This window comes from Danio rerio, chromosome 7 (assembly GCF_052040795.2).
Source record: "Danio rerio strain M-AB ecotype USA chromosome 7, GRCz13ab, whole genome shotgun sequence".
NCBI lineage: Eukaryota > Metazoa > Chordata > Actinopteri > Cypriniformes > Danionidae > Danio > Danio rerio.
Genome location: NC_141027.1, coordinates 50,696,074 through 50,717,585, shown reverse-complemented (window position 1 = coordinate 50,717,585; position 21,512 = coordinate 50,696,074). Strand labels below are relative to the sequence as shown.

At 35.7% G+C, this 21,512-nt stretch overlaps 1 protein-coding gene and 1 long non-coding RNA gene across 5 annotated transcripts in view; one reads left to right on the top strand and one right to left on the bottom strand.

The window, feature by feature from the left end:
• Positions 1–21,512, bottom strand: part of pamr1a (peptidase domain containing associated with muscle regeneration 1a) — a 43,750-nt gene that overhangs the window by 5,090 nt on the left and 17,148 nt on the right. For 2 of the 4 annotated variants that reach the window (XM_087261803.1, XM_087261802.1), the window contains 8 exons: positions 14,430–14,606; positions 12,089–12,214; positions 11,870–11,984; positions 11,139–11,356; positions 9,955–10,146; positions 1,324–1,515; positions 1,180–1,246; positions 867–1,096 (listed from right to left, as the gene is read on the bottom strand). In XM_087261803.1, coding sequence (XP_087117929.1) covers positions 867–1,096; positions 1,180–1,246; positions 1,324–1,515; positions 9,955–10,146; positions 11,139–11,356; positions 11,870–11,984; positions 12,089–12,214; positions 14,430–14,606 — 1,317 coding nt within the window. The remainder of the gene's footprint in view (positions 1–866; positions 1,097–1,179; positions 1,247–1,323; positions 1,516–9,954; positions 10,147–11,138; positions 11,357–11,869; positions 11,985–12,088; positions 12,215–14,429; positions 14,607–21,512) is intronic. The other 2 variants (XM_087261805.1, XM_087261804.1) reach the window with 1 other exon arrangement.
• LOC147843182 (uncharacterized) lies at positions 18,804–20,104 on the top strand. The gene is made up of 3 exons (XR_015496236.1): positions 18,804–18,833; positions 18,958–19,762; positions 19,966–20,104. It is a non-coding gene; the product is annotated as an uncharacterized LOC147843182 (long non-coding RNA).

Sequence of the window (21,512 nt, the reverse complement as noted above, 5' to 3'; positions counted from 1 at the left end):
AAGATGAAGTTTATTATTTTACATTTGTAATATTATTAATATTATAGTTATTCATAAAATTAATAATAATAAAATAAACAAATTATTTAAATTACATTATTATTATAATAATTAACAGAGAAAGTTAATTATTGTAAATTGTATTAAACACACACATATTGTTCATATTAATCAGCATAATAATAAATTAATATTAATAAATATCATTAGTTTTTTTTTAATATTCTAACAGATTGAATTCATTATTGTACATTATCATTATTAAAATGTAAATAATCTAAATATTTAAAACAGAGTCAGTTTAATATTATTAATTTTATTTGTAGTACTATACTATAGTAGGACAAAGCTGAAAAGAAAATTAATGAATGAATGTATTAGTAGTAGTAGTAGTATGATTATTATATTATATTATATTATATTATATTATATTATATTATATTATATTATATTATATTATATTATATTATATTATAAACATGAATATTGTTTATTATAATATTTAACATAAAAATAATCATCATCTTCATTTTTTCATATTCTTATGTATTATTTTTACAATTTTATTATCATCATTATTATTATTATTATTATTATTATTATTATCATTACAAAAAACATTTATATATATATATATATATATATATATATATATATATATATATATATATATATATATATATATATACTTATTATTTTTTTATTATTTTTAGGTGTTTTTTTATGTGTCTTTTTAAGTATGTGTTGTTGATTATTGATAAAAAATGTAATTCTGCTTTGTCATCCCACATCAGTCAGAGTTGCTACAACATATTTGTGAACAGAAAAGCCACAAGACGCTGTACATGTGATGTTGCTTCCCCCACCTGGTGAGCAGGAGAAATGTCGACCGCTCCACTTGCCAGTCTTCAAGCATGTTCGGCGGCCACTTCCAGAGGGCTTATAAAGCGCTGAAACACACTCATATTCTATACTGGTGTACACATGGTGAAAATTTTGAGGCAAATCTCCAAAAGCAGGAAAAGCCCTCTCCCGAGAGTCTCCTTCTGTCGCTCCCTGACTGGATGCAGAATACAGCTTGTGGACTGGACTTTTCCTGCCATCAGAAGGGATAACATGGGGATCCAGAATGCTTTCCAATTTACTATCACTGTCACACAGAATTTTTAAAAAGTCTACCTGGAAGGAGGTTGGTATTTTAAAAGCTTCTGGCGCACAAGTTTTGAAACCTTCGGCTCTCGGCAGGCTGTAAAACAGTTTAGGTGTTCAAGCTCACAGTGTGACTGAAGAATAAATTTCCTAAGTGGAAAATAGAGCCTGTACCTCTCACACACATGGGTTGACTGCCGCTCCAGGTCCCGTTCTTCTGGCAAACTCTTCTCCAGTCTCCACTGAGAATATATGTGTTGTTGCAGGAATACTCCACATATTTGAGTCTTCCATTGGAGGCTGAAATCTCTGTTGAGTAACCATTGTGGAGCTGTGGAGGAGCAGGGCATTCTTTGATGGCCACTTCTGTAATTCATAGGACAATAGAACAGGTCACTCAAAATTAGCAAAACATTTTTAGAGATGAATTTAAATGACAGCGTTCTGCAGTAAAACTGGCACCCTCCTCAAATATGAATTCTGTCAAAAAGTCTTTATTGTTTAGATTCTGCATGGACCGGAAGGCGATGGGATGTTTTTTTTTTTTTATGTATGTTGATGTACTTCCAACAGACCCTTTTCACAAGACTGTTATGACCCATTTCCACTGAGTGGTACAGTACGTTACGGTACGGGTTGGTATGGGTCATCTTTACCAGGCTTGCATTTTCACTGTTAAAAGGGTACCAATAGTACCCTTTTGGTGAGCGTGGTGTATGACAGAAAGTGTTAATCAACTTCATTTTTGCTCGAGGAAATGTATGGGTCGTTCATATATCATTTGAGAAGCACTTCTCTCAAAACAGATGCTTTATACACATAAATACTTGTGTATAAATGTTCATTACTAACCTTTCTATCAACATGATTTAAATATAACTGCAGATCAATGAAATACCCTACTGTAACGTCTGCGTTTATAGAAAATAAATAAATGAATAAATGCAACATATATGAACACATACAGCTCCTTACAGTCCCTGATGTAACCGATTACAGAAAAACTACAGACAGCATGCATTTAGTCCTTATTTAGGTTCAAAAACAACACGCAACATGTAGCCTGCAGTCAGTGCAAACCTCTCATCTGTATCTTTAATCTTCGCTAGCACTTGACTCGAGCTGGCCTTCCCAGCATGTATACCATGCTCCGACAACGTTGACTGCGCTGGCTTGGCCATGTGCGCCGTATGGATGATGGGAGAATCCTAAAGGATATCCTTTACGGAGAACTCTCATCTGGGAAGAGAACCACAGGACGCCCATTTCTGAGATTTAAAGATGTTGTGAAGAGGGACATGAAGGCCCTTGACATAAACACCAAGTCCTGGGAAGACCTCGCAGCAGACCGCCTGAAATGGAGGTGCACCCTGACCAAACAGCTCAAGTCAGGTGAGAAGAACATGATGCATGCGTCAGAGGACAAGCGAGTTCACCGAAAGGTGCAGAGCGTCAGCCAGGGAGCCACCTATCAATGCGACTGCTTCGGTAAAGAATGCCTCTCCCGTATTGGTCTCTTCAGCCACCAACGACGCTGTCTCAGACAATCAGTCATGCCTCAAGATAAGAGCTAGGATACGTCATCCATGGTCAACATTGACCGACGGAGGCCTACAGGCTGCTGAAAGAATCATTTGCTTCTTCGTTTTTTATGGCTTCTCCTTTGTTTTTTCGCACGTCAGTCTCACGTTTGTTCGTTTCTGACAGGATCGGATGACAGAAGCACTTTAATAACACGCACAATATGTCATCTGAACCAGTGAGCTTATTTGGCACTAAAACTGTTCTTTTAAAAGTGGACAAGACAAACACTCATCCTCCTCCAGGCTGATTCATAACACTTCCAGTTGACTGGTATGTCTTAATCATTGCACTGATGCTGGAAATGGGCTGAACACACTTACAAGCTCACCAAATGTCTTCTGCAAAGCTACACGGCTCTGTTCTTTGTTTTTTATAAGTTTTTTTTTTCAGTTGTGATGATTGACTGCCCTGTAAAATGGGGTCATCATTGAACAATTTCCTGTTCCTCAACATCCAGGTGTACTGGATATATGAATAATATGTGTAAATTTCAGTGGAATTGTATATAAAAGTTTTTGGTCCCATTTTATATTCGGTGGCTTTAACTATTATGTACTTGCATCAAAAAATAAATACAATGTACTGTGTTCATAAGTTATTGCAGAAGACTTGAGGTGCTCTTAAGGTGGGGTATGGGTAGGGTTAAGGACAGGTTTGGTTGTATGGGTAGAGGTGGGCTAAGGTGTAAGGAATGATCAATAGTGTAATTACAAATGTAATTACAGAAATTAATTACAAATGTAATTACAAGCGGATATTTCATCAATCATAAGTATAATGTAGAAACATGTATTTACATAACAAGTACATTATAACAAATGATTATTTTCAGTGTAAGTACATATTCGTTAAGGCTACTTAATATAAAGTGGGACCGAAAAATTAGCATATATAAATTCATGGCGTGCCAATAATTGTGGCACACATATATTTAACTATACATATATATATATATATATATATATATATATATATATATATATATATATATATATATATATATATATATATATATGTTAAAAAAACAACTGTGTTGTATATGCACAAGTTTCTTAATATGTTGAGCAAAAGATTAAATGGCTAAATAATCAGTAAGCAAGTAAGTTTATTTATGTAGCACATTTATCATAACAAAGCTAGCCGAAGAGCAGAACAGAATTAAGAATGCAGTGGGGGGTGTGAGGGATTAAAACAAACCATGAGCACCTACCCCCTTTCACACAGTAATGCCAGTAAATATCCATAAAATTACTAGAACAATTGTACCGTTAAATAAAGAGATGCACTGTTCACACAGGCAAGGACATTCTGTAATTTTCCCAGAAAAGCACCATTTACACACATAAATTCCACAATACTGAGATCATTAGCCAGAAATGACTTCTAAACGGCAGCGCTTATTTGTAAACATAAATGGGGGCAGATTTTAAATTGAAGGTTTCATTTTTATGTCAAACTTTAAATTCATGCAGCAGCTTTTTTTCTCAGAGACAAAACAAAATACTGAAATATAGAAGAAAAATGTTGTCGCGTTCCCCTTCATGTATACTCGCATCACACAGCTGAACACAGCACTTGCAGGTAAACTCACAGTGGTTCATCATATATTTTTCTTTTCTTTTTTATTCTTTTATAACCTGTTTTAATTTTAATCTGCTTTTACAATCGTTTTTTATTCACTGTTTTTATTGTTTTATACTCATCTCTTTTATTCCTGTTACTATTTCTTGCCTGTTTTAAATGTAATAAATAAATGAACAGGGAGCCGGGTTTATGATCAGTTTTCTTTCCCTGGTCAACACTTGCAGTAGCATTTTGTACCATTTGTATGCGTACAATAAATGACTGAGAGATACCAAGAAATACCCAAATTCACCAGTTTCAATTCCAATTCAATTGTACTAATTATTGAGACCCAATTACAATATTCAATGCAAGAAGTGATACATATGAATAACTCATTCCAAATCATTAAAGAATGATTTCAATCTCAAGATGATCCGTAATTGAGCAAAACCTTTCTTACAACTGAGTTCAAATAACACCAATGTTCTTGACTTGTAAAGAATGAAAAGAAATGACCTTCAGGCTCATTTATAAGAGCACCTCTCAGCTTTAGGGGAGCAAAGAGAATTATTTCAGTTTTTGTTCCTTTTCATTAAGTTGAAGAAAACTATTGGATAACCATTTTTTAATGTTCACAAGGCAGGCCGAAAAAAGGTTCAATATAATCACCAGCTTTTAATGCAGAGCTGGATATCATCCGCATACAAATGGAGCATGCTTCCTAATGATACCACATAATGGTTACATATGCATTAAAAAAGCAGATAAAAAAAGTATCGTTGCAGTAGCCCAGAGACAATAATAGCAATTCATAAAGAGAACTTACACAACTCAACAGACAAAGACATGCCTTTAAGATTTAAAGCAATTTAAAGTAGTACCCAGATACGAAAGAAGAACATGATGAGCAATTGTATCAAGGCAGCTGTAAAATGCAGGAGCAGAAGGACCGTACCTTTACTGCCATCAGTTGCAAGTAAAATGTCATTAAACACTTTGAGCCAAGCAGACTCAGTACTATGATCAAGAAACCGTGGAGAGGTTCTATTAACTTGGCTGCAGTTGGAAATGAGATCAATTACGAATGCACCACTTTTTCTAAAACTTTTTCTAAAAAAGAAAGCAATGAGACAAGCTGGTAATTATTAAAGCAACCTTGATTCAAATCCTGTTTCTTGTGGAAAGGCTGGCCAACAGCATGATTAAAGGGATAGTTTGCCTAAAACTAAAAATTCTGCCATCTTTTACCCCTTATTCACTTGAAATCCTTCAAGTTGGAAACCTTTAACAATTGACTTCTCTTTTAGGAAAAACCAATAGCTACTATGTATGTCAATAATTACAGGTTTCTAACATATTTTTTCCATATAACCTATTTTGTGTTCAACAAAAGACAGAAACTCATACAGGCTTAAAAGCACTTGAGAGTGAGTGAATAGTGAGCAAATTTTCATTTTTGGATGAACTATCCCTTATTAATCAAAGACTGTATGGCCGGCAGCTTACTCTCTGCAACTCTCACATGGTTGCCCACTGAAGCTAGGCAGGGCTGCGCCCGGTGAGTACCTGGATGGGAGACCACATGGGAAACCTAGGTTGCTGCCAGAAGTGGTGTTAGTGAGGCCAGCAGGGGGCACTCAACCTGCAGTCTGTGTGGGTCGTAATGACCCAGTATAGTGACAGGGACTCTAGGGACCCAGTATAGTGACAGGGACTCTAGGGACTCTAGCCGTCTTTCGGATGAGACGTTAAATCGAGGTCCCAACTCTCTGTGGTCGTCAAAAATCCCAGGATGTCCTTCGAAAAATAGAATGGGGTATAACCCCGGCATCCTGGCCAAATCTGCCCACTGTCCATCATGGCCCCCTAACCCTAACCATATCATAATTGGCTTCATCACTCTGTCTCCTCTCCACCAATCAGCTGGAGTGTGGTGTGCGGTCGGGCGCAATATGGCTGCCATCGCGGCATCCAGGTGGATGCTGCACACTGGTGGTGGAGGAGGAGATTCCCCCCATTGTGTAAAGCGCTTTGAGTGCCCAGAAAGGCGCTACATAAATGTAAGGAATTAAGGAATTATTATTATAATTAATAGCAATTTCAGAATAAGAAGCCTTAATTATAACATTTATAGCAATATATCCTCATTATCTTTACCCAATCACAAAGCTACTTAAAAGAGACACTCAGAAAAAAAATACACAAACTAGCCAACGAAAACAATAAAAACATCAGATATGCCAACTGCCAGGAGCGAATGGCACCTTTTAGCATATAGAAAGACATGTTTTTATGTTTTTTTGTTTTTTTTTAATTTCCAACAGAAACCGTCATAATGGACTAACTGTTGAGTTATTAGTAGAAAACAAAAGCTTAGGCATATGAGAGTGAGTAGTAATCAAATCTTAACATTATTTTAACTTGCATTTGCAGCCACATGAATGTTAGTCAAACACTCTTTAAGAACGTTATAAGACACTGATATAGAGTCGTTTTCCTATTTCCTCTCAGCTATAGGAGCATGAGCCTCATCATCCAGTCAATAGTAAAATGTGATAAAAAGCAGGAAATAATGATAAAAAATAATAATATAATAATAAATAAAGACAGCCTTTTTTAACAGCCTTTTTGCTTGTATTTGACCAATATTAAGGTCCATTCACACCACACAGACAAACACTAACAAACAACACTGTTAGAAATGCTGGTTAAACACTGTTCCTTCATGTTGTCCCAACACAAAGCGAATTAGTTAACTCAATCATTTTTACAAACATAAGTGGATTTAACATAAATACAATTAGGTTGTTCCAAAAACAACTTAAGAAGTGTATTGTTTCAACTTATTTTAAACAAGTAGTTTAAACAAGCAGCAAAAGTAATCAAACGATTTGCCTCAATCTGAATAAGACAATAATTTGATTAAGATGTTTACATGAGTTGCTTTTTGAATGTTCCTTTCATTATCCCATTTTACATGTTACAGCACATAATTCAATTAAGGTCAATGCGTCTCCACATTATACGTTTATGATTCATGTAATTTTGGGTGTTTTATTTTTAATTCAAGAGTTCCCACTTAGATATGCTTGGCATTTATAGCAGGTTTGGCATGCTGTCCCGGGAGAGAACCCTGAGCTCGGAGATATTTGAGCCCAGCGATCCCGCCCGGTCTAGAAGCATATCAGGTCTAGAAGTATATCAGGGGATCCGAGATCTGGTAGGTCTCGATTGCTCCCCCTTTAGAAGGGGAGAAAAAGGAGGAGATGGGGTGGAAGGGGGGGATTCTTCCAAAAAGAAGAGCAATAAGGAGAAAGTGATCCATTTACATTAAGCCAGGATCATTCTGATTGGATTATTACTGATTACGGATGAGTGGCCAGCAGTATACAATCATATCACGTGCTCCTCTCGAAATTAGTTTGTGAAACTTCACTTTGTCGACTTTAACTGCAGTTTGCACCTTCACTTTTATTTAAGAACATTTCATACATGCCCCACGTGACAAACAAGATATTAGATGCGAGTATGAACTGCTGGAAGAGTGTTGTTTTAATAGAATTTAATGCCGCACGCCATATGGGAAAAAAACCTCCACATTTTATGATGCAGGTGTCTGTGGTCCTTCATTGACTCTGTAGGTGCAGAGAATAGTGTCAAACAGCCTTGTGTTTAAAGACTATTCTGTCAAAAAATTTAGTGAAAATCCTACACAATGGTAATAGTTTGATTGTGGTGTTTACATGTCTGCACTGCACTTCAATAATGCCACTAAAATCTGCATACTCCACATAATCTTATTTCTGTTTAGTTCAATTATGCCCTAATCGAATGTATCAAAAATCTCTGTTTACATGATAGACTCTAAATCAGAGTATCGTCTTAATCGTATTAAAATCTGACTATTGATGTCTATTTAAACATACTCAATGTTGTGAAAAATGTATATGTTTACACTGCCCAAACATTTGCGACACACTATAATTAAATAAATAATTAAATTATCCTTCCTAAGACTAAAAAGGCATTCACGTGAAGCCTAAACAGATTAACTCTTTTTTGTTACAATTTGTTGGAAATCCCATTGGTATAAAGAATAATACAAATGTCAATTGCACATGTTCATTTTATGAAAGCAAACTCTAAGCAATGGCAACAGATGCTAAAAGGAGTAGCACTGATCCAACCATCTCCACAGATTTGTTTGTTGGTGTTCATCTATGTGGTGTTAATCAGTCTTTATGCTGCGCCCGCACCAGATGAGGAACACGCAACAAGCACGAGTAATTTACATGTTAAGTCAATGAATACAAGCGAATAGACATCCTGTGGTGTGATACACACAAAAGGCAGATATGCCTACAGAACATTGTCTGAATAGTTATATTTTTAAATTGTTCTTGTTTTAGTCCGAATTATATTTTGTAACATATTTTGTTTTTTATATATGTCTGTGTTCAGCCACAAATGGTCGCGTTTTAATTCCCTCCGCTGTCAGTGCGAAAAAAAAAAAACAAAGGAAATTGTTGAACAATAAATATAAGAATTTATGAAGTTTTTGTTCATTTGTAAAATAAATAAATGAATAATTTAGCCTATATGCTTGTCGTGCAAGTTCATGATTAAAATATAAATGAAAAAAAGTGATTAGATTAAATATAAAATATGCAAATTAAATGACGAACAATAATAGGTTACGAAGAAATTTTTTACAACCCTGTCCGTCAAAATGACAGACAATGAGAAAGTCTAACACGACTCTGATATATGTATTGGTTTTTTCCAAGCCAGGCTCATTCTGAGTACCCTTATTTGATTACGTACCCCTATTACTTTTGTTTTTGTGCAGTTTTTGTTTTTGGGAATCCACCAGAGGCCGCTGTGTACGCTTTTTCAGACCTCAAATTTCTCTCGCGAGTGCCATTCACGTCTGCTGTTTTCAAGTAAATCCACCAGAGGCCACTGTTGACTAACTGACTGACTGACTGACCGACCGACCGATACCCCCACACTCTGCCTTTTAAAACCCAACCAATAGTATTTTAAAAAGCACAGACTGACCCACCCAACAGCAGTGTTTTCTAAAGCAATCCAGAAAAAGAAAAGCCCTCACCTGATTTTTACCACGTTTTCAGATTTTACCACGTTCTCTCCCTGTTATTAACTTGTTTATTTTATTCTTCTGTTTTTTGTCTTACTTACTTTCTGGAACCATTCTTTACCGGACTCAAACCCTATCACCGCGGTAAACTCCTCTCTTCATCTCAAGTCCACCAACATACGTGTCAAACTACTGGACAAACTGATAACAGTGGAAAAGACATCCACACGGAGTTAAGTGGTCAGCTGGCATGCCAGAAAAGGAGCGGCATCATAGCGCCTCATAGCTTTTATTTTAAAAAACAAAATGCAGCCATACGTAGCTCTGGCTACATAATTCTCCAAAAATGTATATAGGCCTACTTTTCAGAATGAACCTGTGTTGATTTTTTCACACATTTTTGCTGAAAAGATTTCAATAAGCGTTCTGTGATCTCTGGCTGAAAGAAGCCTGACTCTCATACACACACGCACACCTGACTCTGACTAAGCTGCTTTGTCAGTCCCAAAAGCTGCCAAAAGGCTTTTGTCATAACAACATAAGACTCAGCGTACCCTTTATGCACACAGGAGCGGTGCCACTCCAAGTGCCATTGGGAAGACATGCCCGCTGAGACGCTCCCTTGAGCTGGTATGGTTTATAGCAGAGATACTGAGCTGAGTGGAGGAGCCCACCCTCATTGTACCGCAGGAATAGATCTCCATTGGCTGGCTTTTTGGGAGTTGCACAGAGAGCTGGTGCTTGTCCTTGTGAAAGGCAATAAAAATAACATTATGCAATATGTAAGCATTAAAAATTAAAGCATGGCAAGTGTGGTTTCTATAGAGGACATTTAGCAGGAACAATAAAAAGCCTCATAAAGGTGCATCAAATTAGAGAAAGCATTTGCCTGCATACATTTTACAGCATATGCTTATGGCTTACATATTATTAACGAATGAACTACTAATACACATAAACAAATGAATACATTGAAAAACTTGAAAATGTTAATATAAATTTATATGTTTGTGTGTGTGTGTACTTGTTTTTATACGCCAGTGACGACCTGAATGCACAGACTCATGAGGACTTGTCACAATAAGTCTCTGTGTGTGTGCTTATTTATGTGGTTTACAAGGATTTGTGTAATGACATTGGTATGACCAAGTTGTACTCTATTAACCTGGTTTGCTAGGACATGCCCTGTGTCCTTGTAATTGAAAACACTTTAAAAATCATACTTAAGGGGGGCTTTTGATGTTTAAAGTTTTGCTGCAGGTTTTCTGTAAAGTTGTGGGGTTAGCAGTAGAACAAGTATATTTTTATTATGTTTTTCACGTATAAAATACATGATGTGTATGGAGAGTCGTCATAAACGTATACACTCACTGGCCACTTTATTAGGTACACCTGTTCTACTCCTTGTTAACAAATTTCTAATCAGCTAATCAAATGGCAGCAACTCAATGCATTTAGGCATGTAGACACGGTCAAGACGATCTGCTGCAGTTCAAACTGCGCATCAGAATGAGGAAGAAAGGTGATTTAAGTGAAGGTAAAAGTGGCATGGTTGCTGGTGCCAGACAGTTCTGAAGGCAAAGGGGGTTCGACCCAGTACTAGTAAGTTGTACCTTATAAAGTGGCCGGTGAGTATATGCAAGTGTGCATGTTTGTGAATGTATGTCCGTGCATGCATGTTAACGTATAAATAAATACATTTATTGTATACACATATATGGCTCTATTAATTTTGTACCTGAGACTTCCTGGAATGTAGCGAAAAAGCCATCGTAGTTATTATATCCATCTGAAACAAATCGAATATGCAGAGAGTTCCCAGAGCTTTTGATTGGTCCAGGGCTTTCATCCCCACAGTATCTGCCAATCACAGGTGACTTGAGACTGTCTCCATCCCGCACCTCTACATAATCATATTGACAACTGTGGTCAGACTCCAGGCTAATCATTGAGAATCTGCAGTGAGAAAACATACAGGGTATATCATAATTATAAAAGGTTCTACTTTTATTCATTATTTTTTCTTCGGCTTAGTCCCTTTTCTGTCGCAACAGTGGAATGAACTGCCAACTGCCCTTCCAGCCAAAACCAAATACTGGGAAACCCCCATATACTCTTACATTCACACACACTCATACAATAAGGCCAATTTAGCTCATCCAATTCACCTATAGTGCATGCCTTTGGAGCGTGGGGGAAACCAAAGCACCTGAAGGAAACCCACACCAACATGGGGAGAACATGCAAATTCCACACATAAATGCCTCCTGACACAGCCGGGACCTGAACCTGTGACCTTATTGCTGTGAAGCTACAGTGCTAACCACTGAGCTGCCTATAAAGGGTTCTTCATGCTGATTAATTAATAAAGTAATGGATAATATAATGTCATTAATTTATTCCAATAATTTGTAATTAAATAAATAAAAATTAATAATTATTCATCAGATTTGTAGTATTGAAAGTTACCTTAGCTCCATTGTTGTGCCTCTGCCAACTTTTAGTGTCCATTCACATTTAGCATTGATTGGATAACTCTCTAAAGTCACATGACCGTGTGGCCTCTGTATGACTTCTCCGCATGCTAAAGTTGGTGAATAGAGAGTGTGTCTATTTTAATGCTCCTATTTGGAACAGTAAAAAGCAATATATTTAATCCTGTTTTCCAGAACGAATAGAAAGACTCACTGAGACAGTCTCCTCCAGACCACCCTTGGCGACAGGATGTGCAGTACCTGCCTCTGATGTAGAAATCATCTTTGGCCTGCCAGGTGCCATTGCTGCAAGTCTTACAGTTGTCAAAAATGCTGCAGCCTTGGGTGATACAGAAATCATTTACTTCTTGAAAACAATTATTTAATTAATGTGTATTAAAGCAGTAACTAACTAATTAAATAAACAAACAAGTAAATAAATATAATATAATAATAACAACAATAATAATAGTAATAGTAATAATAATGACAACATTTACAATACTAATAATATATTGAGATCAATCTAATAATATTTATATATGAATAATAATATGATAATTAAATATAACACAAAAAAAATACAATGTAAACAAACAAACAAATGCAAATAAAACAACACAGGCTCATTCTGAAAACATAGCCCTATGTACGTTTCTGGAGATCACAAATTATGTAGCCAGAAGTGTGTATGGCTGTATTTCAGCAAACACTTTGGGAAGCCATTCCTTTTCGTGCTTACCAGCTGACCGCTTACCTCCATGTGGACGGTTTTCCCACTGTTACCAGTTTGCCCAGTGACTCACCTTGTACACCGGCAGACTTGAGATGCAGAGAGGAGTTGACCACAATGACGAGGTTCAAGTCCAGTAAAGAACGGTTCCAGAAAGAAGGTAAGACAAGAACAAAAGCTAACAAATAATATAAACAAGTGAATAGCAGGGTGAGAATGTGGTAAAATCTGAAAACTTTGTGACAATCAGACGAGGCTTTTCTTTTTCTCGGTTCCTTTTTGAAACTGTCGGCTGGGTTTAGGGAAGTGAGTGGGCGGGTCAATTTGTGCTTTTAAAAACTATTGCTTGGGTTTAGGGAAGGAGGAGGGTGGGTCAGTTGATCGGTCAGTCAGTCAGTCATTCAGCCAGTCAATAAGTCAGTCGACAGCGGCCTCTGGTGGATTTACACAAAAACAACAGGCGTAAATGGTGTGAGAGAAATTTGAGATCTCAAAAAACATACACAGCGGCAGTGGATTCGCAAAAAACTTTAAAAAAAAAATACCTCCCAGGATGTATTTGGAGCTCTCCAGAAATGTATATAGAGGTACTGTATGTTTTCAGAATGAGCCTGAATGAATGAATGAGTTGAAATAAAATCAATAAATCAAAAATGTGATAAACAGACGGATAAAAAGACGGATAAAAAACAAACTAACCACAAAGTACATAAATAAAAAATTAAATAAATAAATAAAAACATACATACATGAATACTGTTTATGAAAGCAGACAATATAAATAAATATAATTAAACCAACAAACCAACAAATGCTAATGAAAGCAGAAACCGCAAGTAAATGCAACCCAGGCTCATTCTGAAAACGTACCACTATATACATTTCTGGAGACCGCCAAATACATCTCATGAGGTAAGTTTTTTGGAGTTTTTGTTTTCGCGAATTAACCAGAGGCCAATGTGTATGCTTTTTTGAGATGTCAAATTTCTCTTGCAAGTGCCATTCGTGCCTGCTATTCTCTTGTAAATCTAAAGCCGCTGTTGACTGAATGAATGACTGACCGATCGACTGACCCATCGACTGACCCACCCTCCTTCTGCACTAAACCCAACAAATGGTATTTTAAAAAGCACAGATTGACTCGCCCACCGACTTGCTTAAACCCAACGGACAAATTTAAAAAGCAATTTAGAAAAAGAAAATCACTTGCCTGATTTTTGCCATGTTTTACCTACAATCTCACCCTGTTATTTACATGTTTATTTCTTTTTTTGGCTTCTGTTTTTGTCTCACCTGCTTTCTGGAACCGTTCTTTACCGGAAATCAATCACCGGTCATCTTCCCTCTGCGTCTCAAGTCCACCGACGTACAAGTCGAGCTAACTGGACAAACTGGTAACAGCGGGAAATCCATCCATATGGACATAAGCGGTCAGCTAGTAAGTGCGAAAAAGGAACAGTGTCATACTGCCCCGTAGTGTCGTTTTAAAGATGAAATGCAGCCATTTGTACTTCTGGTTACATACTTCACAATCTCCAGAAATGTATAGGGCTACGTTTTCAGAAGAAGCCTATGTTGAGTAAATGAAATAATTAATGAAAGTATGGAAACAGCAAATGGAAAGCATACTTTTGGTAAAATAACAGCTAAGTATGCTAAATAAGTATTATAGAATATATAAATATAACATGATATAATAAATAAATAAACAGAATTATTCAGTTGCAATATAAATCCAATTATATAAACAGCTCAAGCTGAAAAAAACACATTAGCAGGTCATCAGCAGTTCAAAACTTATAACAGAGCTGTTCCCTCTTACCCTGGTGTAGGATGCAGGGGTCACACTCATCCAGAACATTTCGACAGCAGGGTACAGCATAGCCCACTTTCACTCCCTGAGACGGGCACTTACATGCAATCTGCTCATACTCACAGCAGGTACGGCACATGGCGTTCCACTGCGGGCCAGGGCACTTATCCTCCTGCGACCTAAAAACTAAATCAAGCAGCCCAGATGTCAGAAGTCCTGCACACTTCTCTAGAATTCATGAGAAGGATGTTAAGTGATGCTAAATAAGTCATGCATCCAGTTAATTGACAGAAAGTCATTGGTTTATAACAGGATGTAAAATCTGTGGTTTCTTAGACGAATAAGTTCATCTTTAAAGTGAAAATATGTAAGATTCACAATATGTGGAACAAAAGAAATAATGCAGATGTACATTAGCTTGATGCTATCTTGTAAAAGAGCAAAGGGATGATGGCAGTTGTCGTATTCAACTCTACAGTTGAATGGAAACCAATTAAATGGGACTCAAGCATAAATGATCTTCATGGATGAGGTAATGAATGAAAGATTTACTAACGTTACAATTTAATAAATTAATTCCATCTTATTTTCCACTCTAATGAAAAAGCTGGAAGTAAGCTAAAATTATGCTAACTTGCTACTCGTAGAAATCCCTCTCTATGCTGCACACATCATCAAATTATGTGTTTGTTTCCATGATCCACAGGGTTTGTAGCATGTTTTTCGTTGCAATTCTGTCAGGGCGGATACAGCAAAGCTGTTGGTTTGCTGCAAGCATTTTTGTCAAGAAAGCTGTATGAGAATTAAAGAAGGGCAAACTTTGCCTTTTATCAATTGAGTTCACTACCTTTCAGAAATATCTGTGCTACTGTGTTGGCCTATGTTCAAAATCCTCCAGATTACCAGCAGGCCAATGGTTGAAATAGCCTCCTGAGACCCGAAGACATTTTTTTTTTTTCTGTGATTTCCTACATCCTTTGGGTTAAAAAAATCTACAATTTAGAGTTTTTACATTTTGTTTTTATTTTTAATTTTACAGCATGTCCACTGTAGTGGACCAAAGGCCCATTTTAGTTCAAAACGACCGCCACTCAGACAGCAAAATTGTACAGAATATGGCTGTAGAGGAATATTAATCCAATATTATTGTAACAAAAACAAAATAAAAAACAGGTTTTTTAATTTGTATTGAAATTCTTGAGAATTCTTTTATTCTAAAAGAGAGCCAAACTCAAAAAAACAATACAAAAACAAAAAAGAAGTGATGTTAATCCAACACAAAATTTAACATAAAAGTGATTTAAAACTGATTTTCATTCTCTAATTGTCTCTAATTCTCTAATTGTCTGATTGTCAGACTCAAAATTAGAGTCTCCCTCAACTATTTTATAAAGAATCCTCTCTGCTTTTGTTCTGCCTCCTACAACATGCAGTCATTAACTCAATATGGTCTTGGTGTCCACTACAGTGGACATTTAAAAAAGGATGATGTTTTGAAACACAAACAAGTTAACAGCTTTAAAAGCTAAAAGTATTGTTCCTGACACTTTAATAATATATATGTAATAATAATAGTAAACATTCAATTGAAAAACATTCAAAAAGCTACATTTAACATGCCTCTCTCCTTCCCATAAAATTGTATATCAGCCATTTTGGAAACAGTGTAAGAAGTGGTTCCTAGCATGCCAGACAAACAAATGACATATCACAAGTCTGAAAACGCAATGTCCACTACAGAGGACACAAGTCAATGGGCGGGGAAAGATAGGGCAAGAGAGACCTGCCGCACTGCTCCATTGTGTCTGCATTCAGACCAGGGATTGAGGAGGAGAGAAGTCATCCTGATTTATATAAACACAATTGTCTTTATAGTGATATAACTAATTGTGGTTATGTGTATATGAAATTACGAATAACAAATGTAGCAGGGCATTAAATTACTTACTGTTTATTTCTTTGCATTTTTACTTCGTAAACTATAAAATCATGCATCTCATGTTTTGTCTCATTTTGTGAGCCAACTGACAACAGTCGTTCGCTAACCTCTTTGTCCCCTGCTCTGCCGGCGATGCCCAGTCCTCTCTCTGCTCACAGTGCTTCACGCCCATCTCGGAGCATTTTTTGAAAGGTAGAATTCAACCGAAAGAGGAGGGTTTCATGGCCCTTAAAAGGGATAGTTGACCCAAAAATCTTAAGTCTGCAATCATTAACTTTCCCTCCACTTGTTGTTACAAATCTGTTTTGGTTTCTTTTTTCTGTTGGACACGAAATAATATATTCTAAAGGCAGCTTGAAACTTGCAACCATTGACTTCCATAGTATTTGTTTTTCCTATAATTGATGTCAATGGTTACAGGTTTTCAGCTTTCTTCAAAATATCTTCTTCTGTGTTCACAACAGAAGAAAGAAACTTATAGATGCTTATATCACTTGCAGTGTTGGTCGCATTACAAGTAACGCAGGTTATGTAATAATATTACTTTTCTAAATGACAAGTAATGAACATCTTTTGCTCTGTGCAGAATTTTGCATAAAATCTACATATTTATGCAGAATGATTTTGAAATTACAGTAACAAAAAATGTAAAACATATAATTAAAAAAAGAATAACTTTTAAACTTAACTTATTTAAGGTATATGATGTGAATCCAATTTAAACAAAAAAATATCCTTTTGCAAACTGTATAGTACATAGCTCATATAAACATTTGTTTATTATTCAACAATATTACTGAAATTTAAATCAAAACTCTTCCATAAGTAAATAAATAGACATGGATTCTGCAGACACAGATTCCAAGTGGGCCTATTTATAACTACATTATATAGGCTTTATCACGCAGTCATTACCCTGCAAAATGTTGTCACCAATCAGCTAGATGAGCAGGAGTGGGTACACTGATTTTGTTGCGAACAATAAATGTTATTTTCCCTAGCTAATCATCAACAGCCCAAGTTTCTGACATCTGAGGATAACCAGATATGACAACACTGACAGCTAAAGCAATTTACAGACTGTAAGAACAGTTAAAATTGCAGCGTTGTCTGGTTTTTAACAATATTTGAGACATTTGAGTTAAATTATGGCAAGCACACAGTATTATTTTTGAATATTATAATGCACAAACTTTGCATATTGCACCTTAAAGTTCTCAATCGTGTCTTGGCATGTTTAACTCATACTTCTATCATAGATTTGATTATCAGTCATGTAATTATAGTGTGTGCTCTGTAACCACCCATCATGAGTTTTGCTGTAATCATAATATAGATTAAAGATCACCAAGATCTGTTTTCACAGTGCCATAATTATAACCTACTGTTTTCTTTCTTGTGGAAGCAAGACTCCTGTCTGTTTTCTTGCTATCTTTGAGTTTACAGACAGGTTAATTTAGTCACTTCCTGGCGCATTCATCTCAAGCCTGTTTTTCTCATTTGTGGGGAAAACGGCCAAAGAGACTTATGCATCTCAAAGTGAATCAAACCTCTTTAGACATATTATATTGAATTTGTAAGCAGCATGAGTACAACTTGTTATAAATAAATATTTAAACAGATTCACATTTTTTTCTTCCTGTCTCTTTATATAAATATAAACTACCAGTCAAAAGTTTGGGGACAGTAGGATTTTTAAATGTTTTAAAATAAGCTTCTCCTGCTCACTAAAGATGCATTTATTTGATCAAAAATACAGAACCATTGTAAAATTGTGAAATGTTTTTGCACTATAAAATAAATGTTAAAATGTATATTATTATTTAATTTAATCATTTTTTCCAATGATTTTAATGATGCATTTCCAGCCTTATTATTCAAGTCTTCAGTCACAAGATCCTTCAGAAATCCCTCTAATATTAATTATTATTGTTTTTGTTATTATTATTAATAATAATTTTATTATTAATGTAATTATTAAAAAACCAACAATGACTGGAGTGATTTCATATGAAACTACATACAATAAGAAAGCATTTATTTAAAATTACAATAAATATTTAACAACTGAACATTTTTTTTTATATTTGATAAACGCTGCCTTGATGAACAGAATAATAATAAAAAAATAAAAGAATAGACCCTAAACTTTTGACTGGTTGTGTTTATATAACAAAGCTGCGTCCAATAACACTTAGGCTGCGTCCGAAACCGTATACTTACATACTATATAGTATGCTAAAATCAGTATGCGAGCCGAGTTGTATGTCCGAATTCATAGAATTCGAAAATCAGTACGCAAGAAGTACAAGGATGACTTACTACTTCCGGCGAGATTCTGGAGTGCGCATCCCATGCATGCTGCGCTGTCCCATGATGCCCCGCGAGAGAATTCATGAATGGGAGTAAACCGACGCAACTGACGCAGGTAGGTCACGTGACCACACTGTTAGACCTTACCAGGCTTTTTTACAGTAGAACACTGGCAACACTGTTGCCAGCTACTCACTGTAAAAGTTTGGTTACAGTAAGTAACTGGCAACAGTGTTGCCAGTTAATTACTGAAACTGAACCATTACAGTGAGTGGCTGGCAACAGTGTTGCCAGTTGTTTACTGTAACCATACCATTGCAGTGAGTAGCTGGCAACAGTGTTGCCAGTTAATTACTGTAATAGAGCAGTAGTGGTAACTAACTGGAAACTGTGTACAGTTAATTACTGTACTGTAGTGTTACAACTCACAGCATTATACTGCATACACAATAGTATGTCAAGGTGTTACTAAAATTAATTAGTATTCTAACCTGTTATTAATTCTTTAAATTAATTAAGTTGTAAATTCTGACAAATTTATTTTATTGTTTTGGCAGCAAACAAATATAAAACAGAAAATGTATAACAAAATTAAGAAATCAGCAGACATAAATATCATCTTACATATTACTGAGAGCCACAGGTCTGCACAGCAAGGCTGCAGTCAAACTAACGTTTAAGCATGCAAAATTCTGTCACATGGCTCTGCGAAAAGGAGTGGGATTAAACAAAATATTTAGAGATTGAAAAAGCAAGCAACTGGTCCATCATTTTTGTTCAGAGAGGTCATGGTTTGATCTTTGATTAGTCTCAAGCAATCACATGATGTGATTTCGCAGTTCAGAGTTCTCCAAGCTTGAACTTTCCAATGCTGCAAACTGTAAAATTTGTTGCATGAGCATGCATTCCAGGTCTGCAGCATTCACATGCGTATGAATGGAAGTCTATAGGGAGAAAAGTGCAGTGTGACCGGGACTTTAAGCTGTAACTAATTAAAGACACCTGATAAAACTAATTAAGGCTCGTTAGAAGTCTACAGGTAATGTTGAAGCAGGGTGGGAACTAAACTCTGCTGCCCTGCAGTTCTCCAGTAACTTGGAGTTTGACCCCCATGGTATATAGCAGGGGTGCTTAATCCTGTTCCTGGAGATCTACGTTGCCGCAGATTTCAGTTGCTACCCATATCAAACACACCTGCCTGTAATTATCACGTGGTGTTCAGGTCCTAATTCATTGGTTTAGGTGTGTTTGATATGGATAGCAACTGAAATCTGCAGGAAGGTAGATCTCCAGGAACAGGATTAAGCATCCCTGATATATAGCATACTTTTAAAGCAACTGCTAACATTTATCACAATCACATATCCAATAAACACACACACACAAAGTGCTGCAGTGAAATGTGTTACTCTCACCTCAATGCTGACCATGCAAAAAAAAAAAAAAACTGAACAGCAAAAAACACAAAATAATTATTTTAAATTTTAAAGTTTTTAATAATTAAAAGCTCTGTCAAATCTCAAAAAGTTTAAAATAATTATAGAAAACAAAAATAAAGTTGGCAACACTGAAAAACCAAAGGATCCAATCTTTTATTGTTATAATTATCTCATGACAACAAACTTTTTTATTGTTTCAAATATAAATTCATAGGTGGAAACACTGCTCTGAAAAATACTTAGCAACAAACTCACAACCTGGGACCGGACAGTGGAGCTTTTGTGTGTGGATGGCTATGTGTATCATGTTTTTGTGATTCCCTGTGATGATATGCACATGTTACCTTACTGAGATGATGGAATTTAATTTTGGCTTAGTTGCCAGAAAGATACATACAACTGTTAGCATCTGTACATTATGGCAGTATGCAATATCCAATAAATACATATACTAAACAAAAGTAATGTAAGAAGTTATATGAGGAGAGGCTAACTAGCTAACAATAGCTTTCAAGTACACAGTTCAAGATAACAACAATATAACTTAAAACACAGCCTTATTTTAGAAACCCTCAAAAACATTTGAACACATTTTACTTACTCATTTTAGATTCTTATTTAAAGCCTAAAACATATCAGACTCTACATCTGAATTGATGGACAGAGAATAGAGCACACTCAGCAGTAAACAAATCAAACACCTGGCTCCCTTAAAGGGCCAGCATTTTCTGAAAACTCTTTCTAACACCTTTGTGTTTAAAATAAGACGGACAGTCTGTGGGAGTGTGTGGTGATGCCTAAATCATTGTTTTTTACAGTTATTTGCTGCACAATCTACAGAGTAACAGTGCAGTTATACTAATTAAACACACCTGATCAAACTAAATCTAAAGGTAGTGTGTTGAAGCAGGGCTGGAACTAAATTCTACTAGGCTGTGGCCTTCCAGGAGTTTGACACCCCTGGTACATAGCATATTTTCAAAGCAACTGCCTACATTTATCACAGTTATACACATATCGTTTAATAAAAACAATAAAAATATACTATAATATAAACTTCATTCATAGAAAAAATAAATAAATAAATAATCTGATTCTCATGTTGTTCCAAATCTGTAGTAATAATAAAAAACACAACAAATATCATGATTTATACATTTATTTAGGAAAGCCTTTAAACTGTTAATTGCTCTTTTACTTTCCAGTTTTCCAGACAAATTCATTGAGTCTCTGCAAAAATGTATGTGCGTGTTGTTTAAGATATATATATATATATTTTTTAAATAACACATTTTTACTAGTTATTTAGCAAAATACTAATATTTAGTTGAAAGTGCAATTTAAAATCTTAACTATAGGTCAAACTAGGCAATTAAATTAGATTAATTATAGAAAAAGTAA